At 47.6% G+C, this 21,143-nt stretch overlaps 1 protein-coding gene across 1 annotated transcript in view; it reads left to right on the forward strand.

The window, feature by feature from the left end:
- Positions 1-20,375, forward strand: part of VSNL1 (visinin like 1) — a 99,149-nt gene extending 78,774 nt beyond the window's left edge. The window contains exons 3-4 of the mRNA XM_040496123.1: positions 16,927-17,142; positions 19,169-20,375. Coding sequence (XP_040352057.1) covers positions 16,927-17,142; positions 19,169-19,366 — 414 coding nt within the window. The 3' untranslated portion in view covers positions 19,367-20,375. The remainder of the gene's footprint in view (positions 1-16,926; positions 17,143-19,168) is intronic.
- The last annotated feature ends 768 nt before the right edge of the window (positions 20,376-21,143 follow it).

A 21,143-nucleotide genomic window follows, 5' to 3' on the forward strand; every position in this document is an offset into this window, starting at 1 on the left:
GCGCAGTTAAGTCAAGAATGCTTGGCTCGGGTCAAAGCCTGCAATCCCTAAGCAATCTCTGAGCCACGTGGCCCATCGGGAGCTTCAGAAGAAATGCAGACCTCACCTGCCGGTTTCTTTGCTGCATCTAACTTCATGGATGCAGATGGTCTACAGCTGGTATGTGGGGAGGCAGACTGAGATTTGGTGTCTGTGTTCTTGTGTTAGATCAGAGATGTGTAGCTCAGTGGCTATAGAAACTCTAGAGCCAAACGAATTCAAATTGTGCCACTAACTGTGTACGTGATCTTTGACAAATTAACATAATATCCCTGTGCTACTGTTTACCCATCTATGTAGTGGGGCCAGCAATAGTACCTACGCAGAGGGTTATTAGAGGATTACATTGTTAAATACTGACAGTGTGCTTAAACCACGCCTGGCACTTAGTAAGTGCTATAAATGTTTAATTAAATCAGCATATTTTGTCAAGTATAATGCTGACAGTGGGCAGATTTAGAATCAGAGGAGTTGATAGAAGGCTTAGGGCTCACAGACAACCAGCTCCCTCATTCTACACAGGAGGATACAGGCCCAGATGGCCACATCCCTCTCCTAACGTCAGACAGCCAATAAGAGGCACAGTGGGAACTTGAACTCTGTTGTCTGCACCAAGCTCATGCCCTGGAGGACATGAGCAGAAAGAAGAGTAGCTCCAGGTCTGGCACGGGAGCCCAGGTTGCCCACTGCTGTGGTTCCTGTCCTTTGTCCTTATTAGGGTGGGAGGATTCTAGCGGCGGCTTCTACTGGCAAGCCCTCCAGAGACTTCCCCTGCACCCGAAAATCTAATCTCTAAATCAGTCCTTCTAGACCACGGAACCCAGAATCAGATCACATTTGCCAGGGGGACGCCCCGGGAGAGGAAAATCAGGAGCAGGCGTTTGGGCAGAGAGACAGCAGAGGAGGGATCCTCCCAGGAAACTGAGTCAAAGGCTGGCTCACCCCTTGTTCTGAGGCTCTGCAGGGATGATAAGAAATGGTGGGGTCAGGTGCCTGGGCTTGGCCATCCCTTTGTGGGTTTTATGTTCCTGCTGTGTGTGCCCATGAGTTCTGGCTCTTGGCGCATCTCTTGGTCTTTCCAAATGAACCTTCACGTGTCCCTCAGCCAGGTTGCAGCCTCTAGGAGGTTGAGGTACGCAGGACTCCCTCCTGGAGTCAGGCCTCTAGGGCTTAGCAAGGTTGGACCGTAGAGAGCTGGCAGTGTTCTGCAAGGATCTGCTGAAAAGTCTGGACTTTTCATTCTGCCAAGGGGCTGGGAGGATTCTGAGGTGCCCTGCCCTGCTGCCCTGGAAGGGAGCAGTAGTTCTCATGTTACAAAATTCTTTGCCTCAGCTGGATTACCGGTTTTGAGCAAATTTGGACTCTGGTTGATGCTGGTTTTGTATGGGCTTGAAGGTAATAAAAGGACGACCTAGAGACCGCAGGATGCATCTTGCACCTTCTGCAAGGCAGGGCCAACAACCCCACCCCCTCGCTGGTTGTGTGCTCCCTTGGCTGCCGGGCACTGCTGATGAACTCTGGGTGTGCTTCCATGTCTGCTGCCCTAACCAGGCTGAGCTCCCGAGGTACAGTTTCCACTTTTCTGCATCCTTTTCAACACCAAACCCAGCGCCTGGCACACGGTGGGTGCACACACTAGGTGATTATTGACTAATTGATCGATATATTTTTTCCATAAAAAAATAAAAGGAAGTCATTTCCTTTATATGTATGTTTATAATGTTCCTCAGTCTTCATACTCTCGGTGCATATAGGGCACAGCCTTGGCAAAACACAAAATAATAATACTATCACAGCATCTTTCGTTTGCTGAGTGCCTACGGTGGGCCAAGTACTATGTGCGGGAGTTATCACACACATCATCTTAATCCGAGAGCATCGCAACTGGGCCCATCCAGAGAAAGAGAGCCCAGGTTCACAGCACCTCTTTAATAGAACTGCCCAGTCCTAGGCATCCTGACTCCTTTCCAGTGTCCTTCCTGTTAGATTCCAGCCCAGCAGCCAATACTCCCCCGCCTCCAGCTGATTTTTCATATGAATAAACTAAGGCTTTGAAAAAGATTTAAAACCATTTGCCCAAGGTCCCACATGTAGTAAACTGCAGAACTGGTATTCACTTCCAGACCCCTCTGAGCACAAAGCTCACACCCCCACATGGCACCTTCCCTTCTCTGCAGGATGTATCTCCTTTGTGTGTCTTGTTGCAGCCAGACCTTTTCCTATCCCTCAGGTGGCAGTGATGGGAGTACATGGGGCTGAAATGATGGGGTAGCAGCTATAGATGTGTCAGTAATGGGGGACAGTAATAAATGTGGGGGACCATCTTAGAGTAGGTGGGAAGATTCCTCCTTTCCAGGAAATGAAGGGTACATCCTCTGAGGCAGTGGCCCTGTATATATTCATTTCTTACAAACGTCAGCTTCTGAAGACAGAGCTCCCCTCGCTCGGGCTACTGTTGCTGTCACCCACTGTATTATAGACAGCTCTCTCTCCAGGGCTGCAGACTGGTGGCCTATGGCATGCCAGTAGGGTTCTAATTGAGATGCAGTCAGGCTGAACATTCTTGTCACTGTCACCATGACCTTGTGAAGTGAGTTGAATGTAGGGTGAAATGGGAATCGATCTTGAGCAGATCACTTTATTCTAGGAGTAGGGGAGATGAAACAAATAACCAGTTTCAGAACCAGTTGGAAAATCTGCTGTACCCACTTCAGTCGGAGTAATGGAAGAGAATACCAAGTGAGGGGTCCCTTTCCAGTTTTCCCCATGGCAACCAGCCTTCTCTCAAACACCTTCAAAGATCCTCACCCCTTCTCTAGTTTCAAAGATGAGCGCCTTTTTAAATTGATAAAACAATCTTCTCTCTAATCTTGACAGATTGCTTTTAGATGGAAATCCATGGCAGTTTCCAGAGTGTAATTTACTATTGGTGATCTCCTACTTTGTAATAAATGCTAACAGTGGACTGATTTATGTTGGTGGCTCAAGATTAATCAGCAAGAGAAGTACTAGAGGAACCCCCTTGCCCCAAATCAAGATGTCATTGATCCAATTTGTAATGTGAATGGGATATTAGACTGAAGTAGAGAGAGTTCATTTGATTTTTTAAAGTCTGAGTAACCAGTGAGTATCCATCAGGCTCTGTGAAACTTTCAACAGAAATAGAGGTGGAGATATGACAAAGGGGTAGAAATAGAAATAAATATATAGAGAAGGAGATAGAGATAGATAGAGATAAGGAGAGATGTTATACAGATAGAGCTATGATCTAGATATGGAGATATAGATATCTATAGATATAGGAGCAGAGTTATTGAGGTAGAGATACAAATACATAGATATTGCTATCAATGCAGGTATAGATGTGGATATATTCACCCTTCAAAGTTTGATCCTGTAATTAAGACATACAAACACAAGGGAATGATAGGACAGGGGCTTTGGTTAACAACAAGTGAAAAATCATGGAAGTACCATTTGTTTGTCAAATTCATTATTTTCTTTCTTTTTTTTTTTTTTTGAGATTTTACTTCCAGAATCAGAAAAATAAATAGTACAGCTAAAAGGAATTTTGAAGCTTATCTGATTTATTGCCTCATTTTATATTATTTAAAGGAAAATGGAAGTCTTAAGAGACAGAATGGCTTAGCTTTAGTCACACCCAGACACCTTGTCACTCAACCCAGCATCCTTTCCTCTGCAGCAGGTTGCTTCCTTTATCCATCTTAAGCATTTATAAAGCACCTACAGTATACCAGATCGTAATTTGCTATAAGAAAGGGCAAAGCATAACATTTCTCTTAAAGTAGAAGTTATTTGGGCTTTTCTCTTAGCGATAATTCTAAAACAAAGGAGATCTGAAGATTAGTGAGGAATCTGGATTTCTGCTGCCTGAGTGTTTTTCTCTATAAAAAAGTAACAGAGGGGCGCCTGGGTGGCGCAGTCGGTTAAGCGTCCGACTTCAGCCAGGTCACCATCTCGCGGTCCGTGAGTTCGAGCCCCGCGTCGGGCTCTGGGCTGATGGCTCAGAGCCTGGAGCCTGTTTCCGATTCTGTGTCTCCCTCTCTCTCTGCCCCTCGCCCGTTCATGCTCTGTCTCTCTCTGTCCCAAAAATAAATAAATGTTGAAAAAAAAAAAGTAACAGAACTTCTCTGGGAGTTCTTGACCTTCTTGGGACAGTGTAACAGGGTCAAAATGCAAACAGAAGAACCTGGTCTAGGACATAGGTAAAAATTGCTTCCGCTGACCCAAGAGGCAAAGCCCCCTTCTCTAGAAATTTAGCTCAGGACTAATTTTCTTCTCAAATAGATGGAGTTATACAGGAACCAGGACTAATTAGTGGTTGCCTTGTAATAAAGCCTGGAGCCCTGAAGGAGCCATGACCGCAGAAAATGGATATTGTCACCCGGAGGACAAGTGAAGAGGCAGCTTTCAGAAGTGACCTCAGGATCTGGGGGTGGCGTGGGGTGAGTGTGTTTTAACCTCCTCCCAGAGAGCCTATGTGTGGAAGGCAGCTCACTCTCTGGGCTGCATCTACCTTTCATTTTCTGCTCTGGGGCAGAGACCAGTTCTTCTATTTTACTCTGATTCTTTGTTGCCTCTCCTCAGCCTCCCTCCTGCCCACACAGAGCTCAGCATAGAGCCTGGCACCAATTAGGCTTTTGTGAGTATCTGTTGAATGAACATGTTGGCAGAAAACAGCTTTTGGACTCCCCATTTCTAATTAAGGGGAAGTGTCTCTCTCCTCTTCCCATCCACGTGACCAGGTACGTGAACTTCTCTGGGGATGATTCATACTGTCATGAATCATCAGCTAAAGTAGTAATGGCAGTGACATGTTTTAAGGCCAAATGGTGAGCCTTCTTTAGCATAGCTGCCTTAAAACAATCTTCAGAACATATTTCAGCCCTTTTACTGGTCATTGTATGCATTTACCGCTGTCTCTGGAGGCTCGAAAAAGACCCCGCTGTGCTGAGTCTCTAGGTCATTCAACAGATACTTACTGAACACCTTCTGTGCGCCTGGCCCCATACTAGGCACCAGGGATTATAGTCGTTGGGAAAAACCAGGCCATTCCCTGCCCCATTTAGCTTACAGTCCACTAAGGGAGAAAGTTATTAATCAAACAATCCCATGAACACAGGATGATGGTTACCACGGATCTCAGTGATGTGCATGTACCTAATGGAGGATTCTGACCTAGGTTCAGAGAAATCTTTCCTGAGAAAATGAAGACTGAATCCAGGTCTGAGGAAAAACAGGTGTTGACTGGGCCAGGGCAAAAAAGGAGCATTTCAGATGACGGAAACAATAGGATGGCAGCTGGAGAACCCAGCAAGGCCCCGGTGGAGTAGACATTGGACAGGCAGCAAGGACCAGACCTGGAAAGGCCCAGAGGCCTGGGAATAATCCCGCTGCTTCTTGTGGGAACAATTAGATGTAACTGGTGTGTACAGGAAGTGGACATGACTAAGTGGGTGTAAGAGGTTCTCTCCAGAACTGTGGGCAGGAGGGACTACAGAGCCCTGGGAGTGGGTGGGAGGGAGCAGTTGAACTGGAGGCAGAGAATGTGGGCTGGTGAGGCAGCCCAGGAGGCAAGGATCCTAGTCCTGGGTGAGGTTACATGAATGTGAGGAGCCTAAATACCAAACACCAAGTTGACCCTAAGGGCACCAGTTGGGCCAGCAGTCTGGGGGGTGTGCACTGAGACCCCACTATGAACCACCTGCTCACCTGGGTGCATCAGGGTATGGGATATATCACAGCAGCCTTGAGGGGAAAAGGGAGGAGGGACCCTCCAATACCCAGGGTCCCAGCTCCTTGTGACCTCAGGCACCTTCCACATCTGTCATCTCCAGTAAATCTTACAACAATCCTACACAATAGGAATTGATCACTGTTGCCCCATTTGGTGGATGAGGAGACTGAGTCTCAGATGGGTTAACAGGTGTCCAACATCACACAGTCAGACAGAACTGGGTTTGCATCCCACCTCTGCCTCTCATTAGCTGTGGTGGGTCCTGCTTTCCTTCAGGAGCCCACACCTGCAGCCCTGGGGGGAAAGTATGGTGCTGGGCCTCAGCCAGGGTCCAGGAAATCCTTGGGCTTGGTTGGCACATCTCCTTCTTTCCACAGCAGCACCCACCCCAGGGTCAGGGGCCATAGCCCCCATCTGCCTGCCCTGAGAGTGAGTAGCTCTGCTCACCTCAGAAATCCCACCAGGTCCCTTCTGCTGCCTGGGGAGGCAAGGGTAAGTGTGGAACCTATGTGAGGAGTAGCATGTTTACCACTTTTGTCCCTTGTGGGTGCCCTCCTTCCCACAGGCCTGCTGTGGCCTGGCCCAGTCCTGCTGAGGACTGCAACAGGAAGGCAGGGCTCCTGTGAGCACAGCACAAGGCAGGGGAAGCACTGTGTGGGGACTGAGAAGCGGAGGGCTGGGAAGAGAGAGGCAGAACCTTTCTGGATCCTGGTGAGGAGGTGGATCGTAGCTTGGAGTTGAAGGCTGGGCAGATTCGGCAGCTATGCAGACAGGCGGCATTCCTCAGACAGAGCCCGTGTGCCTAGACCAGCCCACCTCCCCTTAGTGGTATGACCTAACCCACAATAATGACCCTCAAGTCCTAAACTTGGTGAAGAACCAGCTGAGGTAGCATATGAAAAAGGCCTTAGGGCCTTGATCCCTGATAGACCCTCATGAAAAGGTAGCCGCTTGGCAGGGCCTGGAGAGGTGGGCACTGAGCCAGGGATCCACAGGAGGCTAGAAGCCTCTGGCTCATTCCAGCAGAGGTGAGGGCAAATGACCTGAGGTAGAGTAGCTCTATTTCGGGGGTGGGGGAAGTGAAGAAGACTCCACCCTTGGGGAGGGGATTGTGTTTGTGGGCACATTAGCCAGAGAACATAGGCTTCTGACAGCTGCGAACAAAGGAAAACAGAATTGACCTGAGTGAGGACATTTTTAAAGGGATGGTGTCCTATGAGAGATTGAATGGCCGACCTCTCCAAGACTGTGAGCCGTGGAGTGTCCAAGAATATTCTTGTGCTCTTTGATCCCATCGTGAGCTCTATTTCAGGCAGACTAATGGGCAGAAATCTGCTCTGAGGCCTGAGAACTGATCAGCGTCAGCCGGGAGCTGAGCAGAGCCCTGGAGAGTCTGTCCTCCCCAGCGGCTCTGCCGCCAACCACTCTTAACACAGCATATCAGCCGTCACGGTGGGCCACGGCTGTGCTGTAAAACCTCCCTCAACCTGAACGTCGGGCGGGGGAGCCTCTAGGAGACCTGCATCCTCCGTTACATTGAGGCAGGCACCGGTGTCCACTGGGAGAGGGCGAGGTTCTCATGGGAAACGTTGCAGTGCTTTCTCTGCACTCAGCACAGCTTCTGGAAGGATGAGATGTGCAGGCAGCAGAAGAGTGCAAAGGACTGGAGCGGAGGGTTCAGAGGAAAGACTGCCCGAGGGACTGGAAGCACAGTGTTCGAAGGCTATTTCTTAATACGGCCACCAAAGAGCCTTCTGTGCCTTACTTGGAGGGGCCCTGGGGTTGCAGAGGCGAATGACACCATGCATATTCAGCACGAAGTGTCTGGGGCTCATTCACCACTTATTAAAAGAAACAAACCTTTTAATATTCACAACTGAATATTGAAAAGAAATGCAGGGCTTTGGCCCTCTATCTGCAGGGGAAAGCCTCTGGTGGCTTTGGAGCAAGCTGATTAATGGATGGAGAGTTTCTTACTGTCTTTCTGAGGAAAGACAGTCCTCAAGGATTTCCTGGGATTTTCTTTTGCACGTTGGTTGGTTCAGAGGAAGGCTGTGTAGTACAGTTGGGTACAATCCAGGTTTGTGAAATCCCGGAAAGTTTCAGACTCTGAGACTATTCCTAAACTATGAATAAGAAACAATGAATTGGCAGAAGCCTGCATATTAGGGTGCAGGGAGAAGACCATGCAGTAAGTTTTTGGTTAAGTTTCAAACTCATAAGATCATCCCCATTAGTGGCTGTGGCTCTATACATTTGTGATGGATCAAAGTGTAATTTTACACTTATTTATGTAGTTGTTTGCTTCGTATCTATTTCCTCTATTATCCTTAATGCTCTAGGTCTTTTTTAATATTTTATTCAGTATCTAACACGATACTTGACACAGAGTAACGGCTCAGTAAATGCTGAGTTAAAGAATGAGTCCTAAAAATATCCCTCAGCATCCTTTTAGTAATTTCCATGCAGTACACACATGCTGTCAGAAGGTGGCGACAAATACCCACTGCCAGGGATTGAGGCCCATACATGGAAGGTAGCAAAGAATTACATAATGCAACAAATACGGTTGCTTCATAAATGTGGATTTAGGTTTATTTCCTCAGCTTGACAAAGAGAAACAGCAAGATGTAGCAGAAATGACCGGATCCACCTGTCACATTCTGCTAGGAACCTGGGACAAATGCCTGCAACTTTCAAGCTTGTCTCCTGGTCCACACAGAGTTTATGATGGCAAGTTTTGCTATAAGAACCGAATGAAGTAACATGCATAAGAAGTATTAGAACTGAGCTCATTCCAGTGCTGTATGATAATCACGAAAGCGTTCCAACAAATGTTGACATAGATGACCATCTGTCCCTGACCTTTCTACCTTCTGTTTCGGATGTTCTTATTCTGGGAAGATGTGTACATTTCTTACTGCTCCTTTGCATAAACTTGCAGCAGGCTGACACAGTGGAAAGAGAATTAACTTAAGGGTTTGCTGGACCTTTCTGAGCCCATGTTTCCTTGTCCATGAAGTGGAGCTGAGGATTACTGCTTGACAAGGGTATTGTGAGAGCTTATGACATAGCATAGATCATGCTACTCACTCAATACAGAAGCCAGTTGCCACACATCGCTACCTAAATTGATACGTATGTTAAATAATATTAAAACATGCAGTTTGTTGGTTACACTAGTAACATTTCAAAGACTTCTTCCCCCAATGCCCTCAATGCTCTTTTTACATTTTTAAAAAAATTGTTTTAATATTTATTTTTGAAAAAGAGAGAGAGAGAGCATGAACGCGGGAGGCACAGAGAAGGAGACACAGAACCTGAAGCAGGCTCCAGGCTCTGAACTGTCAGCACAGAGCCCGATGCAGGGCTCAAACCCACGAGCTGTGAGAGAACTGTGAGATCATGAGCTGAGCCGAAGTCAGATGCTCAACTGACTGAGCCACCCAGGTGCCCCAGTGTCTTTTTAAAATTTTATTCCCAGCACCTCACGGTGGTTGACCCATATGGCTAGTAGTTATCATTTTGGGCAGTGCAGTTGTTGAATATTGTTATCCTCACAAGAAGTTCTAGAGGACAGAGCTGGCTAGATTTTAATAAATGTCCAATGAGTGGTGGCTGTTTTCAGCAGCAGTGCTTGAACACCTCTAGTTGGCACTACAAGTGTTTCTTTCACTTGGTCATTCAACGAGATTGTATTTTGCACCTGTCATCTGCAGACCCGCGGTATGTGCTATGGATACAACAAACAGGCTTTGCACTCTGGGGATTTACAGTTTAGTAACTGATATCAAATAAATAATCCCCTAATAAATAGGAATGACAGTGCTGAACCTCTGCCTAAAAACCCACTTCTCTGTTACCAAGGAAAAGTGAAAAAGAACCAAATCATCCCTTTGGGTTGTCTTGAGGATCCCAGGAGACAGCGAACGTGTCACCAGTTGCAACCCTGCAGTGCCGTTATTAGGCAGGGCAGCATCAGTTCTAGCACCTTGATTTTGGCTCAGATAATATTTCAGTTTGTGAGTTGGAGCCCCGCTCCAGTGCAGAGCCTGCTTGGGATACTCTCTCTCCCTCTCTGTCTGCCCCTCCCCCCCCCTCAAAATAAATAAATTTTAAAAAAGAAATTGGTTCACTCTTTCATTCGCTAAGTCATTGAGCACTGCTAGGCAGGGATTAAGCAAGGAACAAAACAACAAAGCAGCCAAAGCTCTCTGCCCTCACGGAGTTCACGTTTCTCACGGAGAAAGAAAGACATCGAATAACTAATTGAAATATGTTGTATGGTGGTCAGCTTTTTGAAGAAAAAATTGAGCAGCAAAGGGAGATAGGGAATTCTAGGAACAGAGCACTGACATTTGACGAGTTGATGTCATGGTTTTCACTAGTGTTAAGTTGTGGCAGGAAACTCTGCCTGCCCTCACAGGAGCGTGAAAGCATTTAGTTAACTCAGCACCCCCATTTCACAGATGCAAGAGTGACATAAATGGAGGTACAAAGATGTGTGAGACCGCAGTGCCTGTGCTCGCTGGAATGGGCCCTTCTCAGGAGGCGCTAAGCACCGCTACAGGTCCACAATACACATGTGGTGGCTGCCCTTCCGGGACTCCCACGCCAGGAGGGACACAACAGGTGCAGACCAGGGTCTACGACAGAGGGTTTGGGAAAACTCATCTAGAAATCAGTGAAGCACAAGCAGAGGGAGAGATTCAGTCCAGTCATGAAGTTTCCACGGAGGCAGGGCATCTGAGCAGGACGTAAAGAAAAGGTGGGATTTCTCCATTTGGCCAGGATGAGATGGGATGCAGAGGAAGGCATATAAAATACGGAAGCAGGGGGCATGTGTGGTGGCACCTGGGAACACAGCCGGGGTGCAGAAGCAGAAAACAGAGGAATGAGAGAGACGTGCTTGCAGGTTGGGGCAATCATGAAGGGCACCAACAGCAGGGTTCCAAGTTCAGAATTCAACTCTGCAAATGCGAGCCTCTGGAGAGCAGAGCCCAAAGCAGGACACGCAGGATCGAAGGCACCTATTGGGTCAGATACGGAAGCCCTAGGTGTTTCTGTGAAGAGAAATGACACAATCAGAGCCACACTGTAGGAAGATCAGTGCTGCTCAGGTGTTCGACCTTGAGGAGACCGGCGGCAATTAGGGGACTGTGGCCAGAATCTGATGGGAGGTGACAGGTCTCTGGTGGAGGTAGAAGGGAGAGAAGGGGATAAGCTATATTCAGTCCTCCAAATGGAATATCCACCAGAGAGGTTGCACGAGAAGACAAGCAGAGGAAGTCTTGACCCATCAGGACCTCCCTGAAGAGGAATCACTGAATGAGGAGAAGGTGTTCTCTGGGCTGCTCTCCTCCACAGTGGAAGAGTGGGCCCTGTGAGCTTCCCTGTGACCCAGCCCTGAAGACAGACAGCCCCTGCTATCAGACTGTGCCCACCTGTCTGGGCTCTGCTGGGTGTCCAAGTGGAGGGGTCCTGGTCTTTCTGCTCCCCCCCCCACCAAGAAAGAAGACACAGTGGGTGCAGCTCTCCTTTGCAGCAGCTCCCCACAATCTGGTGGCCAGTACAATGGCAGCCCTCATTTCCAGGCATCTTGGGAGGGGAAGTCAACAGGAAAGGAGGATGGGTGGCCCAGAAAACTTATCTCAGGAACTTCCAGAAATCAGTCCAGGGGAATACCAATGCCATAGGACACAAACATGCTCCTCCTCCTTGTCATTCAGCAGGAAGAGAGCAGAAATGGTGACATTTTCCTGTGGGTATCATGCTACACGTGGTAGCTGGGCCCTGGTCCCACCATAGGCCAGCAACATCTAGAGCTTTCTCAGAGCACAACTGGGGCAAAAGACTGCCCCTGTGGTATGACAGGGACAGCTTAGTGTACAGACTGATCTTGAGGTCAGAGTCTCACCAGCAGGGCCAGAAGTAGCCAGGGACACAGGGCCCTTTCTGCCCCCCACCTTTTACCAGTCTCCCACTAGTAAGCTGGGAGCCCCTAAGTGTCAGAGCAAAAGGGCTGTGGGCTGGCAAGGGGAAGCACTGGGCCCGGGGAAGGGAGCTCCAGGGTCCCTGAAGAAATTGCCGCTGTCCGGTGAACCATTCTGGCCAGCCATCATCCTCCACCTGCCTGGGGGACTGGCCTGATCACCTCCACCCCCAAAGACGCCTTGTCCAAACTGGAGCTGACAGTGCAATTCCCACCCTCAGGATGGAGTCTAGGGCTCTGCGGCCAGCAGCTGAAGCAGGCCCTGCTCCACCCCCAAACCCCGCTCTCCAAAGACAAACCTTCTCTCAGGCACCCTCAGGAGGGCAGGCTGACCTGAGGTGCCAGGCCTCACCAGTTTGGCCTCCAAGAGCCATACCACACAATTCCCAAAGTCACCGGAAGGACTCCGGTATCTGATTCAGTCAGTGGGGATCAACTGACCATCTGCAGCTGCTTCCCAGATGGTTTTCTTCTTTTAATGGAAATGCAAGATATACTCGATACAAAATTTGTGACCGACCAAAAGTAGAAAAACTAAGCGTGTATGTATGTAGACATAAAACAGACACTAGAAATTCATCAAAGACTGGCTATATTCAATCATCTAATACAGTTTGTGAAATTTCTCACAGCTAGAGTCATCTTCTTGCTAACACATTGCTATGGACTAAATATTTGTGTCCCTCCACAAATTCATATGTTGAAACCTAGTGCCCAAGGTGATGCTATAAGGAGGTGGGCCTTTGCAAGGAGCTTAGGTCATGAGGGTGGAGCCCTCATGAATGGGATTAGTGCCCTTATAAAAGAGACCCCACACAGTTCCCTGGTCTTTCCTCCCATGAGGACAAAGCAAGAAGTTGGCAGTGTGCAGCCAGAAGAGGGCCTTCACCAGAGACTGACCCTGATATTGGACTTCGTCTTCCAGAACTGTGGAAATAAATTTCTGTTTATAAGCAGAAGACTTGTAGATTATTCATGCCACTGAAAATTATTTCCACATCACCATATAATACAGTTGGTCAAGCAAAACACATTGACTTTAAAAATTAAAACACATTGCAAGCAACAATATGCAAAAAAATACTTACATTTCTCAGGTACTGTCGTAGTCCAGAAGTGAATATGAGTTCAAGACCCTGATCTCTTCCCAAAGAGATTGAAGAGTATGGCTTTGCTTTTCCTGTGATGATGCAGCCAGAGTTGAATCATTTCATCAAAAGAAAGAGCATTCCCCTGATTAGAAAAACTCAAAGCGCTCAGAACACGATAGGATGAATTTTCCAAAGGGAACAAACCATCCAGATACGTGAGGGGTCCTGGGCACACGCTCAGTTCTTCTGAAGTGAACGCATTGGCTCTAAAAGTCAGTAAACAGGCCTTCTGCAAGGCGCATGTAACTTTTATAGCCCAATTGATTTTTTCCTCAAGAATTTTCAGATCTGAATTAATTTTTAATATACTGACCTCAAGTTCTCAGCTATTTTTACATAAAACTCAGATACCCCTTCACTTTAAAGTATGCTATGAGAAATGATAGTTAAAGCCTTTCACTTCCAGAAACCCACACAGATGTTGAAAAATACGCAGCGGTCTCAAGTCACTGCATATAGAAAGCCTGGTGGATACACGGCACTAAGGAGAGTGGGAATCTGCTCACTCTGCTCTGCTCTTAGGCCATTTCACAGGTGCCAGCTCTGCCCAAGACTCCTGACCACAAGGCAGACACATCAGCAAAGAGCAGAAAGGGGTGAAGAGCACTCATGCACACAGCACATGTGATATAATAAATACATAATCGGTCTTAGTTCCCAGTTCGTGACACAAGAGCTTCTTCTAAGACCCTTGGAATCTCTGTAGTGAACACAGTGCCTTTGTATGCTAATGACTGCTGTCTGGGGCCCCTAGATAGCTTCAGGATGGGAGCTGGTCACCAGAAAGACCCAGGCATAATTAGAAGATTGAAACTTGTAGTCCAGCCCTCACCCTACCTCTGGGGAAAGGAGAAGGGCTGGAGATGGAACCGAATCTTCATTGACCTATGGTTGAATGAACTGTGCCTATGTAATGAGGCTTCCACGAAAACCCTTAAACTACAGGCCTGAGAAGTTGGTGAACACGCTGAGGTGCTGGACAGGTGGCATGCCCGGAGAGGGTTCTGCATACCCTTCTCGTGCTTTCGCCCCTTACCCTATACGTCTCTTCCCCCAGGCTGTTCCTGACTTGTGGCCTTTAAAATAAACTGGTAATAGTAAATAAAGTGCCTTCCTTAAGTCTGTGAGTTGTTCTAGCAAATTATTGAAGGAGGGCATTGTGGGATGCCCCTGAGTTTACATCAGGTCTATCAGAACTACAGGTGGCAGCAGGGGACATGCCACTGGCATCTGAAGTGGGCGCAGTCTTGTGGGACTGAACCCTGACTCACCTGTGGGGTCTGCACTGACTCCCCAGGGGTTAGTGTCAGAATTGAACTGGATTCAACTGGACCAGGTTAATGTCCAGAAAATTGGAGAACTGGCTGCTGGTAGGGAGAAACCAAAAACCAAACTAAACCAAAACAAAGCCCACGCATTTGGTGTCAGAAGCATCATTAAGTTAACAAACAGTTCAAAGCACATGTGGCTCAAACTTGCCTATTTAGAAATTGTCAAGGTCAAGTTCAAAAGTCAGCACCTGGCAGCCCATCTTCAGGTATCTACGATGCCTCTAATGACATTGGGGGGTGGAGAGAAAACAGGCTGAGCCCGCGACAGAGGACAGGAGCCTTTCTGTCTTAACTCTCCTGTCTTGAAACCAACCACACAGTCTTTTTTTTTATATATATGTAACATTTTATTTATTTTTGAGAGACAGAGAAAGACAGAGTGTGAGCAGGGGAGGGGCAGAGAGAGAGAGAGAGAGACACAGAATCAGAAGCAGGCTTCAGACTCCAAGCTGTCAGCACAGAGCCCAATGCGGGGGCTCGAACCCACCAACTGCGAGATCATGATCTAAGCCAAAGTTGGATGCTCAACTGAGCCACCCAGGCGCCCCTCTTGAAAGTAACCACGCGCTCGTTAGCATTAGGAATGTCTTGTTCCTTCTTCTGTTGTAGTCCTTTTCTGATAACATGACCTTCATTTTCAGTTCCCCCCTTAACTGCAAAATACCAGAGCCTGGGGACAGTGAGGTGCTGATCTCTGCTTTCCCAGTACCAAAGACAGGGCCGGGCCAGAAAAAGGCCTCAGTGGATTTTGATGAATCATGAAAAATGTAGGATAGGAGACATAATGTGTGTAGGGGATGAGGGAGCAAAGGATAAAGTTGTCCTCCATAGCCTCAGAAAGATAAGTTGGTTGCTTAAAAAAGAAGTGGTTGTTGGGGCGCCTGGGTGGCGCAGTCGGTTAAGCGTCCGGCTTCAGCCAGGTCACGATCTCGCGGTCCGTGAGTTCGAGCCCCGCGTCGGGCTCTGGGCTGATGGCTCAGAGCCTGGAGCCTGTTTCCGATTCTGTGTCTCCCTCTCTCTCTCTCTGCCCCTCCCCTGTTCGTGCTCTGTCTCTCTCTGTCCCAAAAATAAATAAACGTTGAAAAAAAAAATTTTTTTTAAATAATAAAAAAAAAAAGAAGTGGTTGTCAAATCTTTATTTTCTGAGATTAATGAAAGAATTGTTGTTTTAAGCCACTCTGATTTGGGGTGATTTAAAAAAATTTTTTTAATGTTTATTTATTTTGAGAGAGAGAGAGCAAGCGGGGTTGGAGCAGACAGCAAAGGAGAGAGAGAATTCCAAGCAGGCTCCACACTGTCAGCGCAGAGCCTGATGCAGGGCTCGATCTCACAAACTATGAGATCATGACCTGAACTGATACTGAGAGTTAGGTGCTTAACTGACTGAGCCACACAGGTGCCCCTTCGGTGATTTTTTGCACACAATAGTAAGCAGAACAGATCTCAGTGTCCGGAAGTGAGTGCCATTGAAATACAAGCCCCAGTCAGCTCTGCATCTTATATGGAAAGACCTATTTTATTTCTGGAGGGAAATGTTCCACCTTTGGATTTGCGGGCAGCAGGCCCAAGGGCAGGGTGCATAGTGAGAAACTCCCAAAGGGAGACAGCCCTAGGTGGGCACGAAGCAGGCCATCTGCATGGAGGCTGGCCAGACTGTTCCAGTCACAAGTGGCAAAACGTAGGAAGGAGCAGGGAGACCAGTGACATCCTCAGAAATCTGCTTTCATGTTTGTATTTGCTGGATTTGCTCACCCAGAAACATGTATATACCCTTTCTGCCTTAAAACAGCACATGGTTTGTTTTTGCATTTGATTTGGGGTTGGTTTGTCTTCCACCCTCCTCCTAGAGAATGTCCTTCAGCTTTGCTGGGACAGAGGGTCAAGTGACAGAACTGCCTGCTGTTTGTGACTGGCCTAGACTCGTATCAGGGGGGCCGACACCCCTGCCTCACTGCCCATGGTCTTACCTCCTCTGGGGTCTGCTCTTCCTTTCCTTCCTGGGTCCATTCTTTGTCTCCCTACGGCACTCTTGCCAACTGTTGGCTCTGAAAAGAAACCTCTTTATATCTTGCAAAAATAAACCCAGTCATGTTCTATTTTTAATGGGTTTTAAATGTCTGTTCTACAAAAGAAAAGTCCCTGTGAAAAGAAGTGAAACCCTGGAGCCTCATCGAGGGAGTGTGGATGGGAAGCCGGGCAGGGGGACAGGAAAAACCAGGTCTGGGCAACCTTGCTCTGGCCCCACGAGGCAGTGAACCTGGACATCCACAGGGAGAAAGGGGGAGTTCATGGAGCACCACCCCGTGTGGGGAGAGGAGTCTGCTACCTGCCTCAGTCCTCGTACTTGTGGGAGGGCGGCCAGGGAAGCCACGGATGAGGGACGCTAGCTGCGGGCTTGAGGGCCTGGCCACCACAAAGGCATGTCCCCGGCCTCACCCACAAGAAACAGCCAGGCGTCTGAGTGAGGACGCGCTGATGGACGCCTGCCCTTGGCCTTGAGCGCTGGCCCAGGCAGGAGGCCCGCCGGTCACACCCCCTCCCACGACAGCCCACGAGAGCGCCCGGTGCAGCCCGCGGTCTAGGCTTTCCTGGGCCGCGCCCCGGCCTGAGGTTTCGGGCCCTCCAGGCACCTGAACCTGTGCCTTCTGCTTGCAGTTCTTCCCTTACGGAGACGCCTCCAAGTTTGCCCAGCACGCCTTCCGAACCTTTGACAAGAACGGGGACGGCACCATCGACTTCCGAGAGTTCATCTGCGCCCTGTCCATCACCTCGAGGGGCAGCTTCGAGCAGAAACTGAACTGGGCCTTCAACATGTACGACCTGGACGGCGACGGCAAGATCACACGGGTGGAGATGCTGGAGATCATCGAGGTGAGGCGGTGGCCCCCGAGGGGCGGGGCCGGGGCCTTCGGGTGGGGGGCGAGGGCGAGGGCGGGGTCGGGCTTTCGGGGGACCTGGGCGGGGCTGGGCAGGGCGCGTGGGGTGGGGCACCCTATGGAGTCGCCAAAGGGAACCCTACGGAGGAGGAGGGGGGCGGGGGGAAGGGCCCGCAGGCCGGGGCTGGCCTTCCCGACGAGGGCAGGGCAAGGCGAGGACTCGGGGTGGACTTGGCCGGAGCGGGACTTCAGGATGGTGGGCGGCTAGGCTCCCTGGCTGGCCGACGGGCAAGTAAGGCAGAGACCCCCGGAGGAAGCTTCCTGGGGCGTGGACCGTGGCAGCTTCTTTTCTTCCCTGCCAGGAGCCCTGCATGCCGGGCCTTGAATTCTCCGGACCCCTGTGCCCCTGCCTCAGCCTCAGCGCAGCGCTGGGAAAAGTCACAGATCCAAGCCGCTGGGCCCAGATTCAGTTCTGCCCTTGGCTTAGCTCTGCTCTGCTGTATGTCCCCTTCTTCCTCAAACCAGCTTTCCCTCTGGTGGATGTAAGATGCTGCCCGTGGCTCTAACTGGCATTTTTTTTTCTAACTGACATTTTTAAAAACTTTGAGTTATTTACAAACCATAAATTCATCCATTATAACTGTACAATTTACTAAAGTAAGCCGCCATCGCCATAATCTAATTTTAGAACGTTTTAATTCCCCCAGTAAGACCCCTCATGTCACCTGCCTGTTCCTATTCCAGACTCAGAAAACTCCACTCTTCTTTTTCTCTGTGGATTTGGGTTTCTGGACCTTTCATATAAATATAACCATACAATATAAATATCTATAGCCTTAATGAATGACTTCCTTTTTTGTTTAATCTATGTTGTAAGACTTATCAGTATTTCAGTCTTTTATATTACTAAAATAGTATTCAGTTGTACAGATACATCATATTGTTTGAGCATTTGTGTCGTTTCTACTTGGCTATTATTAATAATGCTATGAACATCCACCTGCAAGTCTTTTTTTTAAATTTTTTTTTAACATTTATTCATTTTTGAGAGAGACAGAGTATGAGCAGGGAGGGACAGAGAGAGAGGGAGACACAGAATCCGAAGCAGGTTCCAGGCTCCAAGCTGTCAGCACAGAGCCCGATGTGGGGCTCGAACTCACAAGCTGTGAGATCATGACCTGAGCCGAAGTCGGACGCTCAACCGACTGAGCCACCCAGGCGCCCCCACCTGCAGGTCTTTGTGTGGAAGGGCATTTATTTTTTTCAGGCAGTTTCCTAAAAAAGTTGTTTCTATTTAGGAAATTCTCACATTGAGAGATAATTGTGTACACTTAATTGAACTGGACAGTTGGAAGTCCTTATGAACAGAGTCCTTGATCCACAGATCTCCCTAAAGTGTCTTCTTTCTGGACTAAGTTTTACTGGCTTGCCTTGCTCAGTTATCCTAGTAGATTGTAAATTCCTTCTTGGTTGGAACCACATTTTCTGTTTTCTTAAATCGTCAAGGGCTGGTGCTCACCTGCACCTCAATCCTAGAATGTTTTTTTTTTAATTTTTTTTTTCAACTTTTTTATTTTATTTTTGGGACAGAGAGAGACAGAGCATGAACGGGGGAGGGGCAGAGAGAGGGAGACACAGAATCGGAAGCAGGCTCCAGGCTCTGAGCCATCAGCCCAGAGCCTGACGCGGGGCTCGAACTCACGGACCGCGAGATCGTGACCTGGCTGAAGTCGGATGCTTAACCGACTGCGCCACCCAGGCGCCCCAATCCCAGAATGTTTAAAACAGAGCTCAGTTCTCTCCTCCTGAATAAAGATTCCTCATCCATTATTCTTGTGCTTACCACGGAGCCACTCTTTCTACTCACTTCCTCCAGCCAGAAACCTGGGAGTCAGACAAGACACACATATCTGATTATATCTCTGTCTTATTTAAAACGATTTAAGGAGTCCTTTGAAGTAAATTTAAATTCTTTATCATGTCGTAGGAGAACTTTACGCTCTGTTTCTGGTTTTCCCAAGGCTATCTATAAGATGGTAGGCACTGTGATCATGATGAAAATGAATGAGGACGGCCTCACGCCTGAGCAGCGAGTAGACAAGATTTTCAGCAAGATGGATAAGAACAAAGATGACCAGATTACACTGGATGAATTCAAAGAAGCTGCAAAGAGCGACCCTTCCATTGTATTACTTCTGCAGTGCGACATTCAGAAATGAGCTGAGGTCAATGCTATGGACTGCACAAAAGTCTCAATGTTCCATTCAGTCTGCAGCTATACACACACACACACACACACACACACACACACACACAAATATTGCTTGGACTACCTATCAATGGACTTGCTTCTTGTGTTTGAAACACTTGTGTGCATGAGAATGTCATTTGCTAATGAATTTTAAAAGCATATATTATAAAACAAACAACCTGCCACGATGTGATACGTGTAACATCATTTCATAAAAACCCTCCTCCCCTAAAGCCTGGGCAGAAATGTGCTGCAAAGAGTTCTATGGTTTCTTGTTCATGTTTTGCCAATGCTCGTGTCTCCTTGATTACATGTTAGTAGCACTGAGACCCCCACGGTAATGTAACTTTAATATAAGCTGTGTCACCATTCTCCTGTAAAATAGTACTGACAGACATGTGGAGGGGCCTTGGCTCCTCTGTGTGGTCCATACTCGAGATCTTGTCTTATCAGTGGAGATAAATGTGCTACATTTGCATGCCTCTTAGGTTTGCCTTAATTCTTACCTCATTTGCATCCTATCAATCTGGAAAGAGCTATGTTGGAATTAATGCAGTATAAAACTTAAAAATCCTGCTAAATGACTTGTTAAGTATATCTATCTATATATACATATACACAAAGATATTATTTATTGAAAGTAAAAAAACAAACAAACCTGGAAGTGTATTGATTTCTGCTTGAATTTTCAAAGGCATCCAAAGAGGTGGCAACAGATGTCCCAAATAAATTTATAACATTTGACTTTTTCCCTCAATTCTTACTTCGTAATTTTAAATTTGATGTTCATAATCAAGGGTCGGGTAGCAACAACTTACCAAATCGACCCTCTTAAACACACAACTTCGGAATTCAGAGAATTAATGACACCAAATGACAGCAACTTTCCAACCCTTCATCCTGGCCCTCAAAAGCAGGGCAAAAAACATGCTATGTAAAGTTGAAATGAAACATAAAGCTTGTTTGTTCTCAACAAATGCTCACTGTGTGAAAATAAGCTTCATCTCAACGTGACTGGGTGCTGAGGACACATCATCTCTTTTCTTTTTCTTTTAATTTTTTTAATGTTTATTTATTTTTGAGAGACAGACACAGAGCATGAGCGGGGGAGGGGCAGAAAGAGAGGGAGACACAGAATCCGAAGCAGGCTCCGGGCTCTGAGCTGTCAGCACAGAGCCTGATGAGGGGCTCGAACCCACGAACCGCGAGATCATGACCTGAGCCAAAGTCCGACACTTAACTGACTGAGCCTCCCAGGTGCCCCAGGACACATCACCTTCTTCAGAACCATGTGGAGGACACGTGCAGCCAGCTAAGTGTCCTCCAAAAGTAGCCCGTAGGAAAGAATACGTCTATCTTTCCAAGTCAAAAGTATACTGGTTGTTATTTTTAATGATAGAACAAAATGCTGACCCTTTTAGCCCTGAGGAAGGCAGGTGGAAAAGATTCCCTCAAGAACTCTAAAGGCAGGTTGGGATTTTCAGAAAGTATCTAGAGAAGCTGTTTTTTTCTTCAGGGCTGTGCAACAGAACTCTCTGGGGTGATGGAAATGTGTACGTCTGCACCAGCTACATGTAACCATTGAGTACTTCAATATGGCTAATGTGACTCAGGAACTTAATTTTCATTTTAATTAATTTATTTGCCACATGTGGCTAATAGTTACAGTATCAGACAGGGCAGTGCCATATGTTATTCACTTTTTATCCCATGCCTTTTTTTTTTTCTCTAAGTACTCTTCCTTT

This window comes from Herpailurus yagouaroundi, unplaced genomic scaffold (assembly GCF_014898765.1).
Source record: "Herpailurus yagouaroundi ecotype Mexico unplaced genomic scaffold, PumYag 188, whole genome shotgun sequence".
Taxonomy (NCBI): Eukaryota; Metazoa; Chordata; class Mammalia; order Carnivora; family Felidae; genus Herpailurus; species Herpailurus yagouaroundi.